Source organism: Lissotriton vulgaris, unplaced genomic scaffold (genome assembly GCF_964263255.1).
Source record: "Lissotriton vulgaris unplaced genomic scaffold, aLisVul1.2 SCAFFOLD_1578, whole genome shotgun sequence".
Lineage (NCBI taxonomy): Eukaryota > Metazoa > Chordata > Amphibia > Caudata > Salamandridae > Lissotriton > Lissotriton vulgaris.
In genome coordinates, this window is record NW_028241448.1 from 356298 (window position 1) to 379828 (window position 23531).

Sequence of the window (23531 nt, forward strand, 5' to 3'; positions counted from 1 at the left end):
AAAATAAAGTATAACATATTATACTTGGATTGTGCTAACAGATCCAGGGTTACGTTTGCCATTGTTTTCCATCAGCACACCCCAGCACCTATCATAGCTTTGGTTCATCTGGGGAAATTCAAACATTTATCTTCTCCCCCAGCCCCCATGGTCTTACTAAACTCTGATTTTAGCTTTTAATTCACCAAGGGCCAGATGTAGGTAGACATTTACCGACCGGTAACGGCCGATTCGGCCGTTACCGACTGGTAAATGGGTATTCCAGATGTAGGTGGCCTCACTTACCGATTCGGTAAATTTACCGAATCGGTAAAAATACTGAATCGGTAAAATACTGAATCGGTATTTTTACCGATTCGGTAATTTTGAGATGTAGCTGGGACTCTTCAGAGTCCCACAGGCCTTACTGAATCGGTATTTTACCACCCAATCCAATTGGGTGGTAAAATACCGATTCCAGGTGTGCATGCACACCTATGGCATGTGACAGACAGAGATGCCCTTAGGGCAGGTCTGTGTGCCACATGTCACACATGCCTGAATTCGGGGTGCTAGAGGGTGTCAAAGTGACACCCCCTGCACCCTTGCAACATTCGGTATTTAGGAATCAATGGGCATTACCGAATCGGTATTTACAGATTCAGTAAATATCGATTCTTACAGAATCGGTAATTCAATTGCCGATTCTACCTAAATCTCCCCCCTTCTATTTTACAGATTCATAAATACCGAATCAGTAAAATTCGGTATTTATGAATCAGTAAAATATACTTACCTACATCTGGCCCCAAATGCTGTTTCAGCCTGCAATTTACTTATTCTTGGCAACTTCAATGTTTAGCTAGAAAACTCCTCTCTAATTGTTGCCAAACCTCTATTAGAATCTTTTGACTTTATAGGGCTCCACCAACTTGTCACCTTTACTATTCACGAAATTTCAGCCTCATTTTCAGTCGCTCTACCCTAGTCAAACACATCAGCCACGCTTCTATGATCTGGTATAGCATTTTGGTTGTGCCATTTGCCATTACACTTTCATCTTTATAAAATCTGATAGGATTGATAGGACACCTGAACTCAATAGAGAATAAGTAATAATTCCACGAGGGAACATAAATAAAAGAATCATGTTTTTCTCCATTGCCGTTGACTGGATAATCAAATTTACATAGGCTTGCAATCGGATTCAGTTGAAACCATTTCCAATTGCTAAACTCAAATATACAGAAAAACAATGTGAAGAATATTTAGATTTTTAAGACTTGAAAACCAATCAAATAATATGTTAGTCCTCATTCAATTTCTTCAATTTCTTCAAAATATCATATCATATCAAGTCAAGCTATACAGTTAGTCCAGAAAAATATTAAGGTTCCACGACGCCAACTAACTCAGCTGACAGTGAATGTAGCACCTCAGAAGTTAGTACAAGAAGGTAAAGAGATGTGTCGAAGGTCACACAGCATCAACAGAGGTGGTTATATAAGATGCCAGATTTTAAGGTTTCAAACATGATTCCTTAGCCGTGGGGTTTAGATATGAGAAATGCTGAAGATACAACTTCATTAATAATTATTATTGGGATACAAGTGTAACTCGTATATTTGAACAGAACAGTGTTTCCCATGCAGAAAATATTGTAAGAGTGTATCAGCTAGATTCATGAAGCATTTTTGCGGGCACAAACGGTGCAAATCGCAGAATTCGGCCGTTTGCACCCGCAAAAATGGTATTTGAAATTCATCATTGGGTCATGTACTCGCAATTTGAGAAATCGCAAAAAATTGCGATTTCTCAAATTGCGATCGCATTTAAGGAATCTCAATTTGAGATTCCTTAAATGCTATTCATGACCCAATAAAAAATTGCGATTTCGCTATTTATTCCCGCTATTTACCGCAAAGTCAGACTTCGTGGTAAATAGCGAAAACTGAGAAAAATGCACTTTTGTGCATTTTTCTCAGTTGTATGTTACACACACACATGTCCTTGAGACATGTGTGTGCGTAACATGAGTCTAATTTACATTTCAGGGGTGCTACAGGGTGTCCTGTGGACACCCCTAGCACCCTTGAAATCGCATCCTTATTTGCGATTAGCAAATTGCTAATCGCAAATAAGGAATAACTCCCCATTCAATCCTATGGGCCTTAGGGATATAAGATTGAATGGGGAGTTATTCCTTATTTGCGATTAGCAATTTGCTAATTGCAAATAAGGAATGTGTAGGAATCGCGATTCCTACATGAATCCCGTTTTGCGAGTCTGTAATAGCGATTCCTTATTATTCGCTATTACAGACTCGCAAAACATGCCGATGATGAATCGGGCTGTATGTAACTTATCTACTGAAAGCTGTTATTTACAAACCGAGTACAATTTGATTAGAGTAACACTAAGTGTTAGACCTGGCATCCTTGGAGTGGTTTCCTCCTAACATTTTGGCTTCAGACCTCCTGATTTAGCTGACTTTGCTTTTGCTGGTGTTAGGACTCTGCACACTTTACCACTGCTAACCAGTGCTAAAAATGTTTGTGCTCTTTCCCTAAAACATGGAAACATTGTCTTATACTCTATTGGCATATTTAATTTACTTAAAATTCCCCAATAAAGAGCACAACATGTATCCAGGTCCTGTAAGTTACATGCTACTAGTGGGCCTACAGCACTGATTCTGCCACCCACTTAAAGTAGCCCTCAACACATGTCTCAGGCCTGCCATTGCAGAGTCTGTGGGTGCAGTTTAACCTGCCATTTCAAAGTGCCAAATTAAACCTTTTCCTGCCTCTCACCTTCGTTTTTAATAAATATAAGTCACCCCAAGGGTAGGCCCTGGACAGCCCAAAGGGCAGGGGCAACATATTTAAAAGGTTGGGCACGTACTTTTAAGTTTTGCAAGTCCTGGTAGTGAAAAACTCTTACATTTTGTTTTTCACTACTGCCAGGCCTATCTTTCCCTTAGGATAACATTAGAGTTGCCTTTTACAAGTGTAATTTCCAAATAGGAAGAGTGTTAGAAATGGGATTTCTGGCTAGCTGAGACTCGCGCCAAAGCGAGGCAGAAACCACCACTCTAGTCAGGATAAGGGAGTTACACTTCTAAAATAACCCCTGCTCACCCTCTTGGTAGCTTGGCATGAGCAGCCAGGCTTATCTTAGAGGCAGTGTGTAAAGCATTTGCACATAACCAACAGTAAACCAGGGTACACACTACAAAAGGACATCACACTAGTTTAGAAAAATATCCAATTTTTATATACTTAAGACAAGACCAAATACGATAAAACTCCACAATACTATACTTAAAAGTTCACAGTTCTCAAAAAGACGCTGATTGAAAAGAGTTTCTTGTGTAGATAGCTCTGTCCGGGCTATCACGGCGTCGTGAACAACAAATCCAACAGTTCTGGCTGGTCGCGGGGCAGCTATGGTGTCGGGAAAAACTGCAAACAGTACCTGTGAGAAATGCAGGGTGCTGAGACCCTTGAAGTCACTCACGTTGCAGGTCGAGCTCCTCTCTGGTGGAATCAGGAGCACTGGAGCCGGCAGGTGTTGGGTGCTGCTGTGTGAATTGCAGAGGTGTGGTGTGCTGTGCCCCCAGGTCGTAGTGCGAGCAGCAGCTCGGTGGCGGCATCAGATGGCGTCGTCGGTGAGACCAGGGTCACGGTGCGAGATGAAGGCGGTGCTTGCCACGGTGCTAGCAGGCCACAGTGCAAGCAGCGGCATCGTCATTGCTAAAGCGCTGTTGTCGGCTGATGAACTGGAGTCGATGGCGCCAGTGTGGGTAGGTCAAGGCTATGGTGCGTGAAGAAAGCGGTGAGTCGTGCGACTTGCGCCCTTGAACCACGGTGCAAGCAGCGGGGTCGATTTTGGCAGGAAGTGGTAGCGTCAGGCAGGCCAAGGCCTCCTCGTGAAGCAAGGAGGTGCAGAATGCGGTTCCCATAGGTTGCGGTGAGAGCAGCGGCTCGGTGGCGGTGTCAACAGGTGTCGTCAGTGAGACCAGGGTCACGTTGCAGCGTTTCGGCGATGCTCTCTGCGGTGCCAAAGCTTCAGCGTGAAGCGAGGCGATACGGAGTGCGGTGCCAACAGGTCACGGTGCAAGCAGCAACTTGTTGGCAGCGTCAACAGGCATCTTTGGTGAGACCAAGGTTGCAGTGCAGCGTTGTGGTGGTGCTCTCTGCGGTGCCAAAGCTTCGGCTTGAAGCGGTGCAGAGTGCGGTGCCCACAGGTCGCGGTGCAAGCAGTGGCTCGGTGGCGGCGTCAACAGGCGACGTTGGTGAGACCAAGGTTTGTGGTGTGACATTGCGGCGGTGCTCTCTGCAGTGCCCTCTGCGGTGCCTTCAGGACACGGAGTCGGCAGCAGCGTTGTAGATGTCGTCGAGTTGCTTTTCCTCTATTTGCAGCACAAAACACACAGTCCCCAGTGCTGCAGGCAGAGGAGCTTGAAGTCTTTGTTGTTCCTGAGACTTTGTGAACAGGGGGCAAGCTCTACCTCAAGCCCTTGGAGAGACTCACAAATTGGATTGCAGAAAGTCCAGTCACTGCCCAAGATAGAAGCAGCTACTGCAGGTCAGCCCAGCAAAGCAGTCCTTCCTTTTAGCAGCTTCTCTGGCGCCTCTTCAGTGCAGTCTTCTTGATCCTGGTGAGTTCTAAAGTTCAGGGGTCTGGCACCCAGTATTTATGTCTGTGCCCGGTCAGAACTAGTTGGGCCTTCTCTGGTGTGAATTTCTGGCAGGAGGCGGAGACAGCATTTGTCAGAGGCAGACCAGGCCCTCTGAGGTGCAAGGAAATCTTCTCCTACTTCCCCCATTGTAGCCCAGCTCTATTAATCCCTTTTCTGACCTACCTAGTCCATCTGGAGCCCCTCCGGCCCCCCAGGCTTCTGTCATCCAAAACCCAGACAGGCAATCCACATTTCAGCAGAGAGCAAGAAAATACCCACTTTCTAAAAGTGGTATTTTCAAACGCAGAATGTAAAAATACCCTTCCCTAACAGGTGCATCTTTAAATTCTGAGTTCAGGCACACTACATTTTATTTTCTTACCGAAATCCCTGGGCCAGTTATGTTTATAAGATGTTATAAACAAACCTCCCATTTTATCCTATCGGGAACTGGTAGCCTTGCAATAGTGAAAAAACGAAATTGGCTGTAATTCACTATTAGGACATGCCACACACACCAGGGCATGTCCTACCTTCCACATACATTGCATCCTGCCCACAGGGGTGCCTTGGGCCTACCTGAGGGATGTCTGACATGTAAGAAAAGGGAAGGTTAGGGACCGACCAGTGTGTGCACTAGCCTAGTCGACATGGTAGTTACAAACTGCGCACAGACTCTGCAATGGCAGGTCTGAGTTACCATTTTCAGGTCTACTCACAGAGGTGGCACAACCAGTGCTTCAGGCCCCCAGGTAGCATTTGAGTCACCGGTCCTGGCACACGCAGTGCACTTTACTAGGGGCTAACAGGTCAATCAAATATCCAATCATGGAAACACAAATCCATAACACAATTTACACGGGCAGCATATGCACTTTAGCACTGATTCGCAATGGTAAAGTGCCCAGAGTCCTAAAACCAACACAAACAAGTCAGGGAAACATAGGAGGAAAAAGCATAAAGTTTGGTGATAACCCTGCAAAAAGGGCCATTTCCAACAAAGAGATAATCAGTTCATGGCTGGTGTCTCTGGAATCATAATTTAAAAACCTAACTTGTGCTGAAGTCGAATTTTAAACAACAATTCTGAAAATGCCACTTTTAGAAAGTTGGCATTTTCTTGCTTAGCCATTTGTGCCTACAGCCTGCCTCTGGGTCACATGACTGAGTGTGGATGACAGTGGACTTTATGTATACCTCCTAGATAGGCACATGCAATGGGAGCTTAGGTGTGATAGCATAGGTCATCATTGACAGGATGGGAGGAAGGCACTGGGCATAGCCCCATTTACACTTGAGTAGGCTTTGTCCTGGACAAAGGGCTGCATACCTCCTGTAGTTAGTTTGGAACCAGGGCAGGGAAGGCCTCAGGGTATCTGTGCACTTTAAAGGCATGCCTCTAGAAGCTCCTCCCCACTTCATAGGCATAACTGTGTATCAAAGAAGGACCTCAGATACCACCACTTCAGTCCATTTTTGGACCTGTGGATATGCCCTAGAAAGATGGACTGCTGTGCTGCTACAAGTACTGGAACTCAGCTGGACTGCTGCTCTGAAGGAACTGCTGCTCTGTTGTGCTGAAATGCAGCTCTCTTGCCTGGGGAAGAAGAACTGGATCTGCAACTCCATCTTGAACCCAGGACCCTGGAGTGACTCAAACGGCTAGTCAGCTGGCTTCCTGATCAGAACCTCTGAGACATAAAAGGCTCCCCAACAGTCTACACCAACTTCCTGAACCCCAAGTGGTGCTTCTCAGGTCCTAGATCATTGGTGTGGCTCACAGGCTATGTAATTCACATGTTTGGGCTCTTCAGACTGCGAACGGGGCTATTCGCACCAGAACCACTCAACTCGCACTGTAAATCAGCACGAGAAGCCGTTAACCCATCTCTTTGCACAGCAGCATCAACAGCCCATGGGGTACCACCAATGGGTAGCTCTAGCCCGCCCCTATGCGACACCCAACCTGCTCTTCGCACAATGCCGACCACCAGATACCCTCATGTGTGATTAGCCATATTTTACACATTCACATAGCAACCGCTTGTGATGCTCTCCTTGCTCCCATTGACTCTCATCAATGCAAACAGGACTCTCGTCACAAAACTTGAAAAGGTAAAACTGCAGCTGGATAAATCTTGGACTGTATCCGACCCACGCTCATCATGGTCAGCTTGAACTTTTGACTTTCAACCGGTCCAGGATGACCAGATAGCTGCTGTTATATATAACTCTCGTTCTACTCACTGGATTTTTATTGTGTTGGTCATCTTTTATGTATTATCTAACACTCTATTTCACAAACCTGGTGTGGGATCTATTTATGTAATGGTTTCACTGTTTTTCTGTTTGAAGTGTTGCACAAATACTTTACTCATTGCCTCTAAGTTAAGCCTGACTGGTCTTTGCCAAGATACCAGGGGGTTGAGCACAGATTAATTTGGGGTGTGTGTGTGTGTGCCTTCTCCTGACTAGGTTTGTGGTTGCTGCTTGACCATGGCTCCCACCCCAGTCAACCGGTAACCCAATTTCTAACAGTAAGCAGTTTGCTCACCATGGTATAATATATGCAGTCATTTTGGTGGATTGGTCTTTGTGGCTATTCACAATGCAGAACGTGAGTGAGTGTATTTGAACCATTATTTAATAAAAAATAAATGGCATACCTCAGTTTCTTAATAAAATCCTATTTGTCTGTTTAAGCGTCTTCAGTAGCTCACTGTAAATAATTGGCAGGATACAGATCTGGGTGTGGCTAGAATTACTCCATTTTCAATGAAGATGCAGGGAAGTGGTTATGATTATCATGAAGGTAATACTTGAGGATTGATATCCCATACTACTCATTGAAGGATTGTAAACTAAAAATGTCAAGTAGGCCAGCAGGATTGGACTGGCCCACATGATAATTCGGCAGTGCAAATGAGCTGGTTTGCTAGGTCAGTGTGTGGAGCATTTTTTTTACCTGTTTGCAGGTCTGTTTTATGGTCTGCTGGGCTGAATTTTACTTTTGGGATCTTTAATATAAAAAAAAACATTGCCCACAAGTAAGCACAAATCCAGGCACTCTTCCATAACTTGCAAAACAATTATACAGCGTATCTTTTCAAATTTATAACTGCCTCACTTTGCAAACATGGGCCACTTTTTTAGCTATCTAATTCACTAATGGTGCCATCTTTATGTTGATGCCCGGCTTATTTTCAGTCCCAGTCCAACCCTGTAGGCTAACCTCTGTCGAACGCCTTTGTGCATCTGTCCTACTGTATTGCAGAACCTCTGCCCAACAATTACTCTCCCTTAGTCCAGGGATCATGCCTGGCCCAATCCACATCCTCATTAGACTATACTGGGTTAATGGAACAATACAATTTAGTGGTAGATTATGCACTTCTTTAAAGTCATTATTTTATGAAGGTCCGCACACCTCCTTGACAACAGCATGTTGTGCAAGTCTGCACCTCAGCCTGTCTATAGATACTTGTGGAACCCATTGGCTGATTTTTGTTATGTCACATTTGGGGGTTATGTGTGGTGCATGACTCTTCTTTAGGGAAACATTAATTGAAGAACAATATTTATGGGTCTTCCCCTTTATCACAATCAATGACTTCACCAAAATATTTGTTGTGATTTGACACACAGCACTTGGTTTCAAAGACATCCTATCCAAAATACCTTAGTCCATATTATTGAAAAACTGCATACAATTACGGATTGCTCTTGTGTACCCTCATTTGGTGTGACTGGCACTGTTTGAGACCATGCATTACAATACAAACAAAAGAATTCTCAGAAGCAAGTGCAAGCAGAAACTTACGACTTCATTAGGAATAGTGCTGCAGTGGAGGATGAGCCAGGGTTTTAAATTACTAGTCTGTCTTCCAACGCAAGGGGACCAGCAGGAGCTTCAAGAGCGGTCACTGATCCCCCAGCAGGTAGGAGTAATGTGTATTTGCACCCACATGCAAGGAGATGTGTAAGTGGCCCCAAGGATCCCCTTGCTCTCTCCAGAGTGGTGGACTTGGGGGCTACACTGTCTCACGATTCCATTGTGGTGAACAGTTAGTGCACCTTGGGACAGCCTAGTTGCACCTGCCTCTGCGCAGGGGTCAATAGTAAAAAAAAAGTAAGATTTACCTGCAGCTGCAGGTTGCTCTGTACAATCCCTGTGCATGCGAGCTGCGCAGGGATTGGCCTGAGTGGGCTGGTTTAACGCTCACTCAGGCACTCAGGTCTGTACTGTTTCTCCAACCCGGCTGTGCAATACAGTTGGGTTGGAGAAACCTAACTACCCATGTCTGTCTGGCCGGCTTAAGACAGCCAGCCAAACAGACATGCGCACTTAGAAGTGCACAAACCACTCCATTAGTCCTCCCTCCCAAGGCCCAGCCCGCCCCTCCCTAGACACCCTGGCTCAGCCAGCAGCTGAGAAAAAAAAATGAAATATAATTTTATTTTGCAGTTGCTGGCTCTGAGCCAGTGGGGCGATGATCCTCAGCTATTGCGAAAGAGCTGCCACGGGCTGTTTCCAGAGCTTATTGCCTGAGAACTCTGCGGAAGGCTAACTATTCCATTAAACCTAAACCAGCACTCCAGGTCACTTGACATCAACCAGGTGACCTAACTATGCTTCTGTACATCTTGTTCAGAAATTACCCTAGCTGCTGCGCGAAATCAGAACTGGGCAGATTTCTGAAGGATAATGTTCTTAAAAAATTATTTCTTTGAGTTTTAAAGGGATTTCTCGATCTAGGAAGATGCTGGAAACAATCGGAGTAAAATGATTGGTTGTGATGAGGAAGAGCAGGACTCAACTTAATGAAGATTGCCAGAAAGTAATTAAACAATTCTTGTCCATATCACTCCTGCAATTCTTACCTGTGGCTAAGCATGGGCGGAAAATCCGTTCCGCTCGCGGATTTTGCGGATTTTCGGTAAATTCGCAATCCGCGAGATTCGCGAATTTCCCGCAAAATCCGCAAATCCGCGAGCAGCGGATTTTATGGCTTGCTCGCACTGTTCGCGTGAGTTCGCGGCTTCCCAGTTCAACTTCGCGCCCCGCGAATAAGCGCTAAATTGCAGAAATACGATCTTAGCAAAACTGAAACTACTTACCAGGTTCAAAAGTTCAAGCTCATCATTAGTAGCCATTTCCTGTAGTGCTTCCTGAGGGGCCCCTCCAGAGTTCAGTTGCCTACTTGCAACTATTATGTGACCCTGCTCTGACCCTCAGAATAGTTACACATATGCCACAAAGGTCCTGAATTACAGCTAAGGGAGACAAGCAGGAGCCAGGCTGGAAGTTCAAATCCAGTGACACATTAATCAGCCCCTAATTCATTATTGTCAGTTGGGGCAGGGCAGGTGTTGTAACTAATTTTGCAACAATGAAAGCACTTAGCAAGTGCAAAAGATCACTAATCAGGAAGCACTAAGGAAGCAGGTGCCAGCTAAAAAAATATTCTGTGACACATTAATCAGCCCCAAATTAATTCAGGTCACTTGAGGCAGGGAAGGTGTGCTTTGCTTTGCCACAATAATGTACACTGGACAACCAGAGGGTGCTGTGATGAAACAGAGGGTGGCATGGGTGGGCCAGAGGGTGGCATGAGTAGTCAGAGAGTGGCAGTGGTGACAGAGAGTGGCAGTGATGAAGAAGAGTGTCCCAAACAGGCTGGACACGTAGAAACAACAAGTTCGCAAAACTTGCGACCCGACAGGTAAGTTCGCGTTTGCGAAATTGTACAAAACCCTCGCGAACTGGCAGAAACCAGCGCAAACACAAAAAAAAATCTGCAAATTCGCGAGAATTCGCGGATTTTGCGGATTGCGAGTTCGCAAATCCGCAAAATTCGCAAACGCGAGATTCGCAAAATTGGCCCATGCTTACCTGTGGCTTAACTCTCTGTAAGGTGTTACTTATAAACACGCAAGGACCTTCAACTTGCTGCTTTCAGGAGTACTGTGATGGCCGTGCCATGCATTTTCATTAATAATAACAGTATTGGCCTAACTTGATTGTCCACACCCCTGATAGTGCTCTTGCAAGCAACTTTCTAGCAAGAAAGCCAGTGTGCAGGACTTGCCTGCAGGGTCCTACTAGAGCTCTAACAGGCTTGCATCACACAAAAACTTCCTCTCTGGTAGGAATCTCGCTTGTTTGGATTGGTAGATACTGAACAGTGTAATTAACCTACGAATACAATTACTATTAAGTTTATTACAGTTGTCAGCTCCTGACAGTGATGGATGGCGTAAGAACTCATAGTTGTCTGCCTTTTTCACTCTGAGAAGAAGGAAATCTTGTGCTGCTGGGTATTCTGTCGGTATTTTAAGCCCATGGCAGGCAGATGCAAAACCTGTGTAGGTGCCTACTCTGCCCCTGGAACCAAGCTACACCCGACTGAAGAGTCGCCACCAGGGCGAAACCAGTCATGGACTGCTTCTGTTCCAGGTCAAGGAGAAATAACCTGGCCTGGGAGTTCTGTCTGGACTGTTCCTAATGGGGGAGGATTGAGACTGATTTTCATATGGCTGCGTCCAAAGTGAGGTGGCATGGTGTCCAAAATAAAAATGGATTTGGATGCGCCCATAGTAATTACCAATTCTGAGATTAGTTCAAGCATTCCATCCATTAGGTTTTTTGTATACATCATCCATAGCGCTGTCACTCTAGCAAGGCTTCACACCAATTAGAGGGGCTTATTAACAAGCCTCTTGTGCCAAAGGTACGTCGCATTTTGCTGCCCCATATGTACAAGGACACGTAAAGCCACCCTGCATGGATTTTCGCGTCCTTGTAAATATGGCCCATTTTCACACACCACTTAGCGTGAAATGGGCGTTTAATGAGTGTTGCTGATGGTGTTTCCAGGCAATGCCCATGGAATCTGACACATTCACAGATTTACAAGAAATAGTAAACCTGGTAATGCGCCAGAATGCTACCCCTCCCCAAGGGAGGCGCAATGAGGCAAAATGTTTTCATTTCTCCTTGATTTTTTCTCTTTTTCAATGCATGCTGCGTATTGCAGCACACATAGAAAGTGGAAAACACCTCTTGTGATGGTTTTTGTGCAGGAAGGTTTCTCTTCCTGTACAAAAACAATCTCCCCACAATTCATGCACCCCTTTTTTCACTGGTAGCTTCCCTTTCTAGAACTATTCATAATATAACACAATCTCTGAAAGATCGCCGCATTGTTAAAAGTGCATGGTCTGGGGATCATTTTTACGAAAATGGTTTCACATGACGGGAGTTTCTATGGGCAATAAATCATTGAAACGCGGAACAAACCACCCGAGTTGCCCACAAACGCTGCCGTGAGGGAAACGGCTTTTGCTTTTCTTGTGGGAGTGCCGCAGCAGGGGTAACGACGCCGCCGTGAGGGGAACGGCCACCGAAGTCGCAGCCAGCCACTACCGGCGCAGGGACTACAATCCCCAGCTGCCCCGGCGGTTGTGGCGCGACCAACGTGACATCACCGGAGCGCCCCTTAAGAGGGAGGAGCGCCGAGCGAGCGCTGAGAACGCGGAACAAACCACCCGAGTTGCCCACAAACGCTGCCGTGAGGGAAACGGCTTTTGCTTTTCTTGTGGGAGTGCCGCAGCAGGGGTAACGACGCCGCCGTGAGGGGAACGGCCACCGAAGTCGCAGCCAGCCACTACCGCCGCAGGGACTACAATCCCCAGCTGCCCCGGCGGTTGTGGCGCGACCAACGTGACATCACCGGAGCGCCCCTTAAGAGGGAGGAGCGCCGAGCGAGCGCTGAGAACGCGGAACAAACCACCCGAGTTGCCCACAAACGCTGCCGTGAGGGAAACGGCTTTTGCTTTTCTTGTGGGAGTGCCGCAGCAGGGGTAACGACGCCGCCGTGAGGGGAACGGCCACCGAAGTCGCAGCCAGCCACTACCGCCGCAGGGACTACAATCCCCAGCTGCCCCGGCGGTTGTGGCGCGACCAACGTGACATCACCGGAGCGCCCCTTAAGAGGGAGGAGCGCCGAGCGAGCGCTGAGAACGCGGAACAAACCACCCGAGTTGCCCACAAACGCTGCCGTGAGGGAAACGGCTTTTGCTTTTCTTGTGGGAGTGCCGCAGCAGGGGTAACGACGCCGCCGTGAGGGGAACGGCCACCGAAGTCGCAGCCAGCCACTACCGCCGCAGGGACTACAATCCCCAGCTGCCCCGGCGGTTGTGGCGCGACCAACGTGACATCACCGGAGCGCCCCTTAAGAGGGAGGAGTGCCTCTCGCCCCGCGAGTCGCGCGCGGGAGCGCCCGGGCGAAGCCCGGGCAAAGGGCGGGCCCTCTACGGCCCTCATCGGCCAGAGGAGGCTGGGCTGGGCCAGAGACCCTGGTATATGTAAGTACCTACTTTGCTGAGTGTCCACCTTGTGATCATTTCCAACTATTGTATGGCCGCGGCGGCAATAAGCCCTGCACCAGTGGGGCCGGACAAAAATAACATCAGTCGGACATTAGATGACTATTTTCTCAAGCCATCAACCAACGGTAATAAGGAGCTTTCGTTAGCCGAGAGGAGGGCAGACGGCCGACGCTCCATCGAGCGTATAAAAAACAGAACATTCTCTGAACCTATAATGTCTGTTTCCCTACTTGATGATCTAAGTAGCGCCCCAGCGGATAACACCTTACTGACTTGTAGCATTCCTTTGCTCCTACAAGAATGTCTAGCCCCGGCTCTGTCACCCACTCACTTGCAAGAAATTGCCCCTATAGTGGCCACTGATCAGAATAATACTTCCAAGATTCTAATATCCCCCACAATAAGGCCTGGTAAAGTCGTACGAGGTAAAAGTTCAAGGCCAGTGACAGTTAAAATGCATGGGCCACCTCCTCCGAAAAGAAGAAGGAAAACTATAACAGCTAACAAGTCCAAAACAAGTCATACTGACTTCGGCAAAAAGAAGAACATTGCTACCTTACCTTCTATGGGATCATCTGTCACAAGTCAAACTACAACAGTGAGCCCTAACCTACCGCCATCTCTACCTCAAGTAACTACAGACTCTGACTCCACTATTGTCCAGATGGAGGAGGATTTGCAATCCGCCACCCCTAAATCGCTTCTAGACAATATTGAATTGATTATACGTAGTTACATGCTTGCTTTGTCAGACAGATTTAAAGGGATGGAGGCCCGTTTAGGAAAAATTGAGGGGGACCTGTCTGAGTTAGGGAACCTTGTACGCCTGCAAGGCAAATCTAAAGCACAGCACCAACAAGGTATTAAAACAACCCAACCCCCCATAAAAAATACTGCGTGTCCCGCTCTGCCTAAACCTAGCACAAGTATCAGCCAGGCTGTTGCTGTAACTCCAGCCACTCCCAACTCCTTAAACACGGTATCAAAAGTAATTGTTGGCAACACCAGTAAAAACCCTTTAACTACAATTCCCTCTGATGTACAGGGTAAACCAACCATCATATTACCAACTATTCCCGCTAATATTCCACCTAAAGAACCTAGACTCGAAGGAAAGGAGAATAATTGGGGAAGAGGGGGCCCATCTAGAATTCCACCAACAGAACTTCCCCCAGAAGCATTACCTTACGTGGTTATACTTACCGGGGTACCTGAATTGCCCAATGGTAAAAGAGAGGGTTATTCTCAGTTAAAAAATAAAATAACGCATTGGCTCTCTCTATATAGACCCAAACCCATTGCGATTAATGGTGAGATAGTCCACGTTCGGCGTCTGTCCTGGCTGGGGGGCAGAGCAAAGGACATTGGTGGTGATGTTGTGGTAATAAATTTCAGAGATAGGAGAGCCGTACAACATATTCTGAATTGGCCCTATGGAAATGAAAAGAATTGTATAGTACCACGCCCCCTAACATATTTTTATCCCAGAACCACTGTCTTTCCCCCACAATACTACAATGGTAATGCCCTCTCTTTTTCTCAGTTTCCCAACAACGAGTCGGCTTTAAATCCTGCATATATGCACCCTCTGGCACCACCATCAGCCATACCTGGGTGGAATACTATACCCTTTAACCACACAACTGGCTCTAATGGGAACATGTTAAGCCTGCTACCCTTCACGCCGTTAGAGCTTACCAACAGGTTCTCGGTTTTTAATAGCCTAGAGGACTGTGATTGATGGTTAAGGAATGCAGAAGCCATGGGGGGCGGGGTAAGTGCATCATGTAACTCAAGGTCATCTGAGAAATCAGGGGATTGGTGTCACGCTATAAATACAAACACATATACTACCCAAATCATCGCTGATAAAAACAGTAGTCCCCCTATAACACCACTCATAGAGCTAGTAGGGGAAAATGCGGTGCACTCTGCTCCACCCTCAGATACAGAGGTAGCTACTAGTGTTGTATCTGGACCCGGGGAGCCGGATGCAGTGTGTAATGTGGGACCGATGGTGGCAACTGTATCGTCGCCTTCTCTAATAACATCAAAACTAACTACAGAGCTTGTTGTTTGTCCTGCACTGGATGACAGTGTAAAATTAATTTCCTGGAATATTGCCGGTTTGGCAAATAAGTTGCGAGATGCAGCGTGGCTATCGTTTATTAGGAAATTTAGCATTGTGTGCCTCCAAGAGACCTGGTTAGAAGAAAATAATGTCTATATAGAGGGTTTCTTAAGTTTTATCACCCCAGCAGCTGCCTCGATCAGGGGTAGAGCCAAGGGTGGTTTGGCAATTTTTATTAGCCAAGAATTGCAATGCAATGTACGAAATTTCCACAGTGTAAATTTGAACCTGCAGAAGATTGATTTAAAAAATGGGAAGTCTGTGATGACATTGATTAATTTCTATAATGCCAATAGTAATAATGAATTGTGCCATATTGCCTCTATGAATGACATCTTGAGCAACACTGTGTATAATGTATCACGGCATCTGTTGATAGCAGGTGACTTTAATGTGCAACCATGTGGTAACCCAGCTAGTACGCCAATGGGGTCTTTAGGGTGTCACATTGAGGAAGGATTTCATTTTTCTCATAGTAGGGGTGGCAAGCACTTAAATGATTTAATGAACGAGCACAATTTGATTGTAGCTATGTCGCTTGTCCCCGATACAAAAATTTTTGACACCCCAACCTTCAAAGGGCATGGGCAGGGCTCTTATATTGACCACATACTATTATCCCCAGATGCTGCTCAATGGGTTTTGTACTTCTCTATTCTTACAAGTACGTACAGTGATCATAACCCTCTCGTCGTAAACTTGAGTGGCCCACTTTTTGCCAAACGCCAGTCATGCCCCGATCATGGTATGTTAAAGTGTGTAAATGGCAGGCGTCGCATCAAATGGACAATGGTAAACCAAGACACCTTGTATTCTAACATAACCAGCGCATGTGAGGAGGAGCTGTCTGTGTGTTTATCATCTGAGTCAATCCCTGCGACCATTTTGTTCAGGTTCGAGGGGTTGGTTGCCAAAATTGGCTCCATGCTCACAGCGCCATTAAAGGGTCATAGGGAGAATAACTCAAAATGGTTTAACCATAATTGCTCAAAGGCAAGCAGGGACTTGAAATCGGCACTAAAAACTAAACCAAGAGATCACGAACTGATAAAAAATCTTCGTATGGTATACAGGAAAACAATAGCCAATAGAAAGAAGGAAATTAAAGCAAATGTCATCGAATCCCTCTTGGACCCATCTGTGGTGGGGAATAGCAGCAAGTTTTGGCATTTAATTAATAAACCCTTGTTTGAAAATCCAAATGACACAGCTATTGGCACAAACATTCCCGAGGGGGAGTGGGTGTCCCATTTTAGTGCAATATTTAGGAGCAATGAGCAATGGGAAGCTATTGATTTTTTAACTCCAACTGCGTCCCCTTTATGCTTCTCAGTAGAAGAGATTGTTATGGGTATACAGGGCCTTACCTCCAACAAGGCCCCGGGACCGGATGGTTTACCACCGGATCTGTTCAAGTCCAGTATCCCGTTTTGGGCACCAGTTCTTACGGCTGTAATAAATGCAGCGGTGACAACTGGTTGCCCAAGAACTTGGGGTCTCTCGACCATAGTACCCATTTTTAAGAAGGGCGATCGCAGCAGTCCGTTGTGTTACAGGCCAATTTCTTTACTGAACTCAGTAGTTAAAGTGGTGGGGGGAGTAATTCTTAATAGGTTATCTTTTTGGGCCAAGGAAAATAAAATCCTTTCTCCCATACAATATGGGTTTAGACCGGATCACTCAACTATCACGCAGTGTCTGAACCTTTACCTTATTCTGAGCAAGTACACACTGGCAAGACAAGGCACTGTCTACATGGCCTTCATGGACTTGTCGTCCGCGTTCGACTGTGTAGACAGAAGCCTACTATGGGCCACCTTGCTGAGAATGGGTGTAGAAAGGGATCTTGTTAACTTCCTTGCTGATTTACATACAGACACTAGGGCGAATGTCCGCTACTCCCAAGACCTTAAGGTAACGGACGAATTTAAAATTAATCGGGGTGTCCGCCAGGGATGCATTTTGGCCCCATTTTTATTTAACTTATATATTAATGAACTGGAGGAATCACTCTTAGGGGTAGAAGCAGATTACCCCTTAGTTGAGCGCAGAGGGGTACCTGTCCTACTTTACGCCGACGATGCTGTTCTTATTTCGAGAACAGCGAACGGCCTCCAGAAACTTTTAAACTCCTTCCACAAATTCATGGAGTTACGTGGTTTAAGTATTAACAACTCCAAGTCTTTCGTTATGAAAGCAGGTAAGGGCATCCTAAAGCCTGGTCACTTTAGTTTAAATGGGGAAAAAATCCCTTCAACCAACTCCTTCTCTTACCTCGGAGTTCTGATAGATCAAAAGTTATCTTGGGGGCCAGCAGTCTCCAAAAAGAAGGGTGAGACAACCCGGGTCAATGCGGCCATTCTCGGTTTTTCCAAAAAGATTGGCAATTGCCCGCTGGCTGCGCTGCTTAAATTGTATCAGGCAAAAAGCGTTGCTATTGCCTGTTATGGGAGCGAGCTCTGGGGCTACCGCAAGGTTAATGACCTAGAGGTCGCAGAAAACAACTTCCTAAAAAAGATCTTAAGATTGCCCAGGGGTATTGGGAATTTTTCAGTACATGAGGAGCTGGGGGTCCCCTTTCTAGGTGACAGAATAGCAATAAGCCCAGTTTTATGCTGGCTGAATTGTTGGCTAAACAGCGAAATTCCATTAACACATGCCCTACTGAAAGAAATTTTACAGTTAGACGGGAGATTCAAGGTACCGTGGGTAAAGTTTATAAAGGACAGTTTAACGGCTATAGGCCGGTGTGATTTGTTTCATGACCCAATTACAATCAGAAAACAAGATGTGAACCTGGTCAAGAATGCCATAACTCTGTTAAGATGCACTGATAGGGAAGCTGTTGAGACTCAGAAGGTCAGTGTCAGGAAACATCTATTGCTAAAAACATGCTTGCAAATAGAACCTTATCTGACATGGCCTATGTCCAGTTATGAACGGTTCCTTTTAACACGGTTCCGTTTTGACCTTTACCATCTTTTACTGGCATTCCCAAGTGGTGCTCAGCGGGGCGAAGTGTTGCCAGCTTGTGGCTGCGACGGGAAGTCTCCTCAAGACCTGGCACACTTCCTCTTTATCTGCCCATACTACGATACCCCACGGAATCTTTACCTTAAACCATGCCTTAAAAAATTGAGATTCACACAAATCAAACCTGCACTTTATTATTTACAACTACTGAATATTGACTGTACCCTGTTTATTTGTAATTTTTTAAAAAAAGCCATCTGCTTTAGGAAAAGCATGGACGGCTAATCATGATGTGAAAATGCGTGTTGGTTTTTAAACTTACAGTTATTTATATTTTTAACTATATACTTCCCTGCTTCATTGCCTGTCATATTGTACTGTTTATTGTGTCTTTAATTGCCTTTGATAATGAATTGTAATTGTTTTAATTATGTGATTTTAAAAAATGAACTTTTATGATTGTAAAATCTACAATCGAATAAAGATATTGATACTACTACTCATTGAAAGTTAAAAAGCTACATAGAGAATTACGGGCTTATTTACAATCCCATTGCGCCACTGGTGCTTCACTTGTTTTGACGCACCGGTGACGGAATGGGATTGCCCATATTTACAAGGCCACATAAAGTCCCCCATCGTGACTTTTCATGGCCTTGTAAATTTGGGCCCCTTTCACATATTACTCTGTGTGAAAGGGTGGCTCTATGGTTGTTGCTGTGGGTGTTCCCACGCAACATCAATGGAACTTGACGCATTCCTAGAGTACAACGTTTTGTAAAACTGGGAATGCATCAGAATCCTACGCCTCTCTGATGGAGGTGTAGGAATGGTGCAACGAGGAGAAACACTTTAATTTCTCCTTATTTTTTCCTCTTTCTATGCATGCTGCATTCTGCAGCACACATACAAAGAGGAAAATTACCCTCCCTGCACAAAAACAATAATCCCCATAGTGCAGGCACCCTTCCAAAATGACGCAAACGTGTCTGCGCTGGCATAATGGCAGCCAATTGTGCGCCAGCGCTGGAGAAAGCACAGGGATGGGTCGTATTGTTGTTAATAAGATGCATCACTGTGCTTTGCAAATGACACAGCATGGCGCAGCTAAATGGCTTGTTGCTCTGCTGCGTCATTTTCTTGTAAATGAGGCCCAGACTGTTTTTTTCTGAGAGACAAACACACCTGATAATATTTAAAAGCGCACTATCACCACAGGAACATCACTTTTTGTGACATTCCTGTTGTGATAGGGGCTGCGCCTTATTTACAGGCAGCGTTAAACCACTTAACTTGGCGTAACTCCTCTGATTTTGATGCTGCCCCCTATTTACAATGGTGGCATAAATAGGAGGCAGTGCCAAAATTAAGACCAAGGAAAACCTGGTCTTAACATGGTGAAGCAAGGACAAATGCTTTATTTCTCCTCGTTTTTGCTGTTTACATAGAAACAATATAATGAATGAGGAAGGGTACTGCAATCAGGCTCGCAGGCTTTCTTTCATGTGTACGAGACTCTGAAAATACGCAGATAACGCAGTATAAATCAAACTACAGAACGCTGCCAAATAATTAAAACAAGCTAGTAGAGAACCCTATTATTTCCACGCACTTTGGACCCCCAACGAAGGGGCAAAAGCCCCGAAATGCATTGTTTTTTTTCTATTTTTGTGTTTTGGAAATTATATGTTTGATTGTATCTATAATGCTGTAACAATGAAATAAATACTGATTTCACAAGTAAAAATGTATGAAGATAAAATGTAAATGTGATATTCTCATGATGTTGAAATACTGATGAAAATAAATATAACGGTATAAAGGAGAATTATACATTTTTGTAGTGTTTACATAGAAACAGCAAATCACCATAAATGATTGTTCATGAGTAGGAAAGTGTCCCTTCCTATAAACAATCTAAAGAAATGACGATGTGCAACTTCTATGTTTGCTGCACAATACAGCACATAAAGAAAATACATTTCGCTATTCTGGATTGTTATTGTTCAAAAAGGGACATCTTCCTGCACATAAACAATCATTTCCCCCCAATGCAGACACCATTGCACTATGGTCAGTGCTAGGGGAAATGCAGGGGTGCACCGCTATTTTGTGAATACGGCGCATCCCTGCCTTTTCAGAATGGAGAAGCGTGGCGTTTTCAATGTTTGCTTAACGCCACACTTCTCCATTCTGTTGTAAGTATGCCTCACTGTCCCCTTGCCCTAGAAAGTGATTTTAATTTCTGTGAATTTAAAGTCGTCAGGCATCTTTATGGACTTTTTTCAACTTGGTAAAAATGCCGTATTTTTGCTCTTTTTCCCTTGCCAGCTAATCGATGGGCACAACACAAGGAATGTGAACGTCAAGTTTCTTCGATCTAAAATCGGAATTGTGTCCCAGGAGCCGGTGCTGTTCGATTGCAGTATTCTTGACAATATTAAGTATGGGGATAACACCAAGGAGATCTCCATGGAGAAAATAACTGAAGCGGCAAAGAAGGCCCAGCTACACGACTTTGTAATGTCTCTTCCTGAGGTAAGCATGCCTTCTTGTAAGTTGCTGACAAGAGCTGTTGCAAAATGGAAGAGCATATTGGGTTGGGGCCTAACAACCGAAGGGAGCCGAGGCACCGACTATATGAAAAAGACCATGTGGTCTCTAGAGATGAAAGAAAATGGTAAACTAGAACCGGACATAAACAAGTGTTATGAGGACTTTATCTGTTTAATAATCCCAGCCTTTTAAGGTCTTTTCTAGTTTACCTAATCCTTAAAAAACACTTCTAAGTCCCACTAGTAGTTTGCATCTGTTCACATGATGTAAATTACCTTTTCATTTCATTGTTGCCTACTTCTTTTGCTTCTGCTTCTGACGTAAATAATTAATTTACTCTCTTAATTTCTATGCAGGTAAGTACTTTAATCAATAATAACTCAGATCGGATGAAAAAAGACAGAGTCCGTGGTGTTAGAGTTCTAAGGGGTTTTATTCCTTAAAAAGGAATGGTCATGGCCAAGATATCATGTTCTGACCACCACACAGGGTGTCAGAAGGGATAGAGCGCTATATTTTATTAACAGTACATAGCTTATATACTTATTTTACATCATTGGAAACAGTATAGAAGGCGTAACAGCTGAGAGAAGACGAGATAACAGTATTACACGTGGTACATGTGCGTAATCAAGAGGCGTGAACTAGAGGTGTGTTCTGGAAACGTCACTGATAGGTGTCACAAAGGGGTGGCACTAACAGAAAATGTGGCAATGTCAGCAGAAATCGGAAGCTTGGATGCGTGCGCAGCTGAATGACGTGTAACTGGAGGGGTGCAGGGGATTTGACATTTACACTGACGGAAAGAGACAGAAGTCTGGCATGTCAGATCAACTTGTGCTTCTATCATATCTGATATCTGATGTTTAGGAACTAAGCTATCTGGGCAGAAAGGTCTCTAGAGCAGAAGCTATTCTATACTTGTTGTGAGTGCGTGTATAAGCGCCTGAGTGTCTGTATGAGAAGCGTGGGGGCATGGGGCCTTCCATGGAAGCATGGCAACAGAAGCTATGAATTACTTGCATAGAGACGGGTCGGCCCTTTAGCCCTGTAGCTGAGGAAAGATGTTTACTGAAGCTAGCAGGCTGGAATGTATTTTCGGGGAGGGAAACAGATAACTCGAAGGTTATAGTCAATCTTGGCAGGCAGCAGGCTGAGCCGAGCGCGGAGGGCCGCGCTAGAAGTAAGTCAGAGTTCACGGGTACGGGGGCTGCCTGGGCAGAGATTTCACGGAGTCAGAAGCCAGAAAAGAGGCTCGGTGGCAGAGATTCAGGGCCTACTTCAGCCAGGGCTGAAAAACGTAGGAGTATACTACAAAAAGACGTTGGCATAGCATACTTAGGAACGGACCATTCGACCCATTCATGGTGGGTCTGAAAGAGGACATGTTAACGTTGGACGCAAATGTATTTGCGTCTTCATGGCTGACACAGGAGGGAAGTTACATGCACTTTAACTCGTACATGGAGTCGGTGGGGTACTCGCTAGGGAACACAACTTGACCATAAAATTTATATTACCTCATTCCCTCCTTGTTCCCTACGGACCCTTCATGATATATCGATCCTCATAAATCGATCGGTTTGTTCTTGTAACATTATATGTTCATCTTTCTTTCTTTGACTGTTTGAGAGACAACTGGAATGTTCAATGCACGATGTGGCACACAGTCCACAAATCGCTGGCCCACACTGCAGGCACAGGCAGCAGCTGAATACTATAACAAGGCCAATGCCTAGGAATGATAAGATCTTCCATCCCCAAGCGGTTAACGTAGTCCAGAACCAACCGGACCAAGTCCAGGTGCCTGGATTCTGATGTATCAGATTTGTGATTTTATGCAGACGGGTAATAGCTTGATAGACAGATGGTGCGTTTTGTGGGATGAAAACACAGCAACTTGACCCGATGACCTTACAGGCTCCACCTCTATCTGCCAAGATGACGTCAATTACAAGACGATTTTGAAGGACAACAACCCGTATAGCAGATTGCTCCTCTGTTAAGTTACCTAAGGCGGAGGCAGTTTCATGTACTACAGCTTCAAGTGTTCTGGTTAATCTGCGTATTAGTTTACTGTTTTGGACAGGTCCTAGAAAGAAAAAGAATCCTTTATTGAAATCAGTGTACTGTTCCCATGCCGTTTCTGTGTAGTCGACAAGTGGAATATCTCTTTTGGGTCTATTCTGTACTAGATTCGTATTTCTATGATAATCAGGGGGAGCTAGAAAAACAGGTGGCAGAAGGAATGCAATATAACAGGTACCATCCCAATCTGGAGGCAAACGTATGTATGCGGTATGACCACAAACAAAATAGGAGTGACTTATAGCTTTAAAGGACGATTTACCATGATCACTGAATTCGACCACAGTAGTGCATTTACTATGACCTACGTGTACTGAACCTTTCTTGCTAACACATAGTTCACCTGTGACTGGTAATACCAACATATGGGGCAGAACTGGAGCAGCTTCGGATTCAACAGTAAGGATCATAAGGCTAATTGTGTAATTACCTAATCCATATACTTCATTTTCTAGATCATTTCCTATTCGAGTGGGAAGTCCCTCTTTATCAGGGTAACAGACGTTGAGCAGGACTAAGTTCAAGTTTCCCCAAACCCAGCCCCCATCGAAAACAGCAATATCAGGATCTAAGGAATTAATTATTTTAAACCATGCCCCACAGGAGCCATTGTGAGTGAACGGGTACGGAAAGAGGGGCAGAGCTCCCTTGTAATTCTGGTAGGGAGGGAGTCGGCCACATATCCAGCAGTCTGTAGCATTATTTGTCTGATGGGAGTGATGTAACATA

The 23531-nt window shown here is 45.1% G+C and overlaps 1 protein-coding gene across 1 annotated transcript in view; it reads left to right on the forward strand.

Moving 5' to 3' along the window:
- The window catches only part of ABCB11 (ATP binding cassette subfamily B member 11), a 404070-nt gene that overhangs the window by 322548 nt on the left and 57991 nt on the right, over positions 1 to 23531 (forward strand). The window contains exon 27 of the mRNA XM_086948098.1: positions 20490 to 20696. Coding sequence (XP_086804224.1) covers positions 20490 to 20696 — 207 coding nt within the window. The remainder of the gene's footprint in view (positions 1 to 20489; positions 20697 to 23531) is intronic.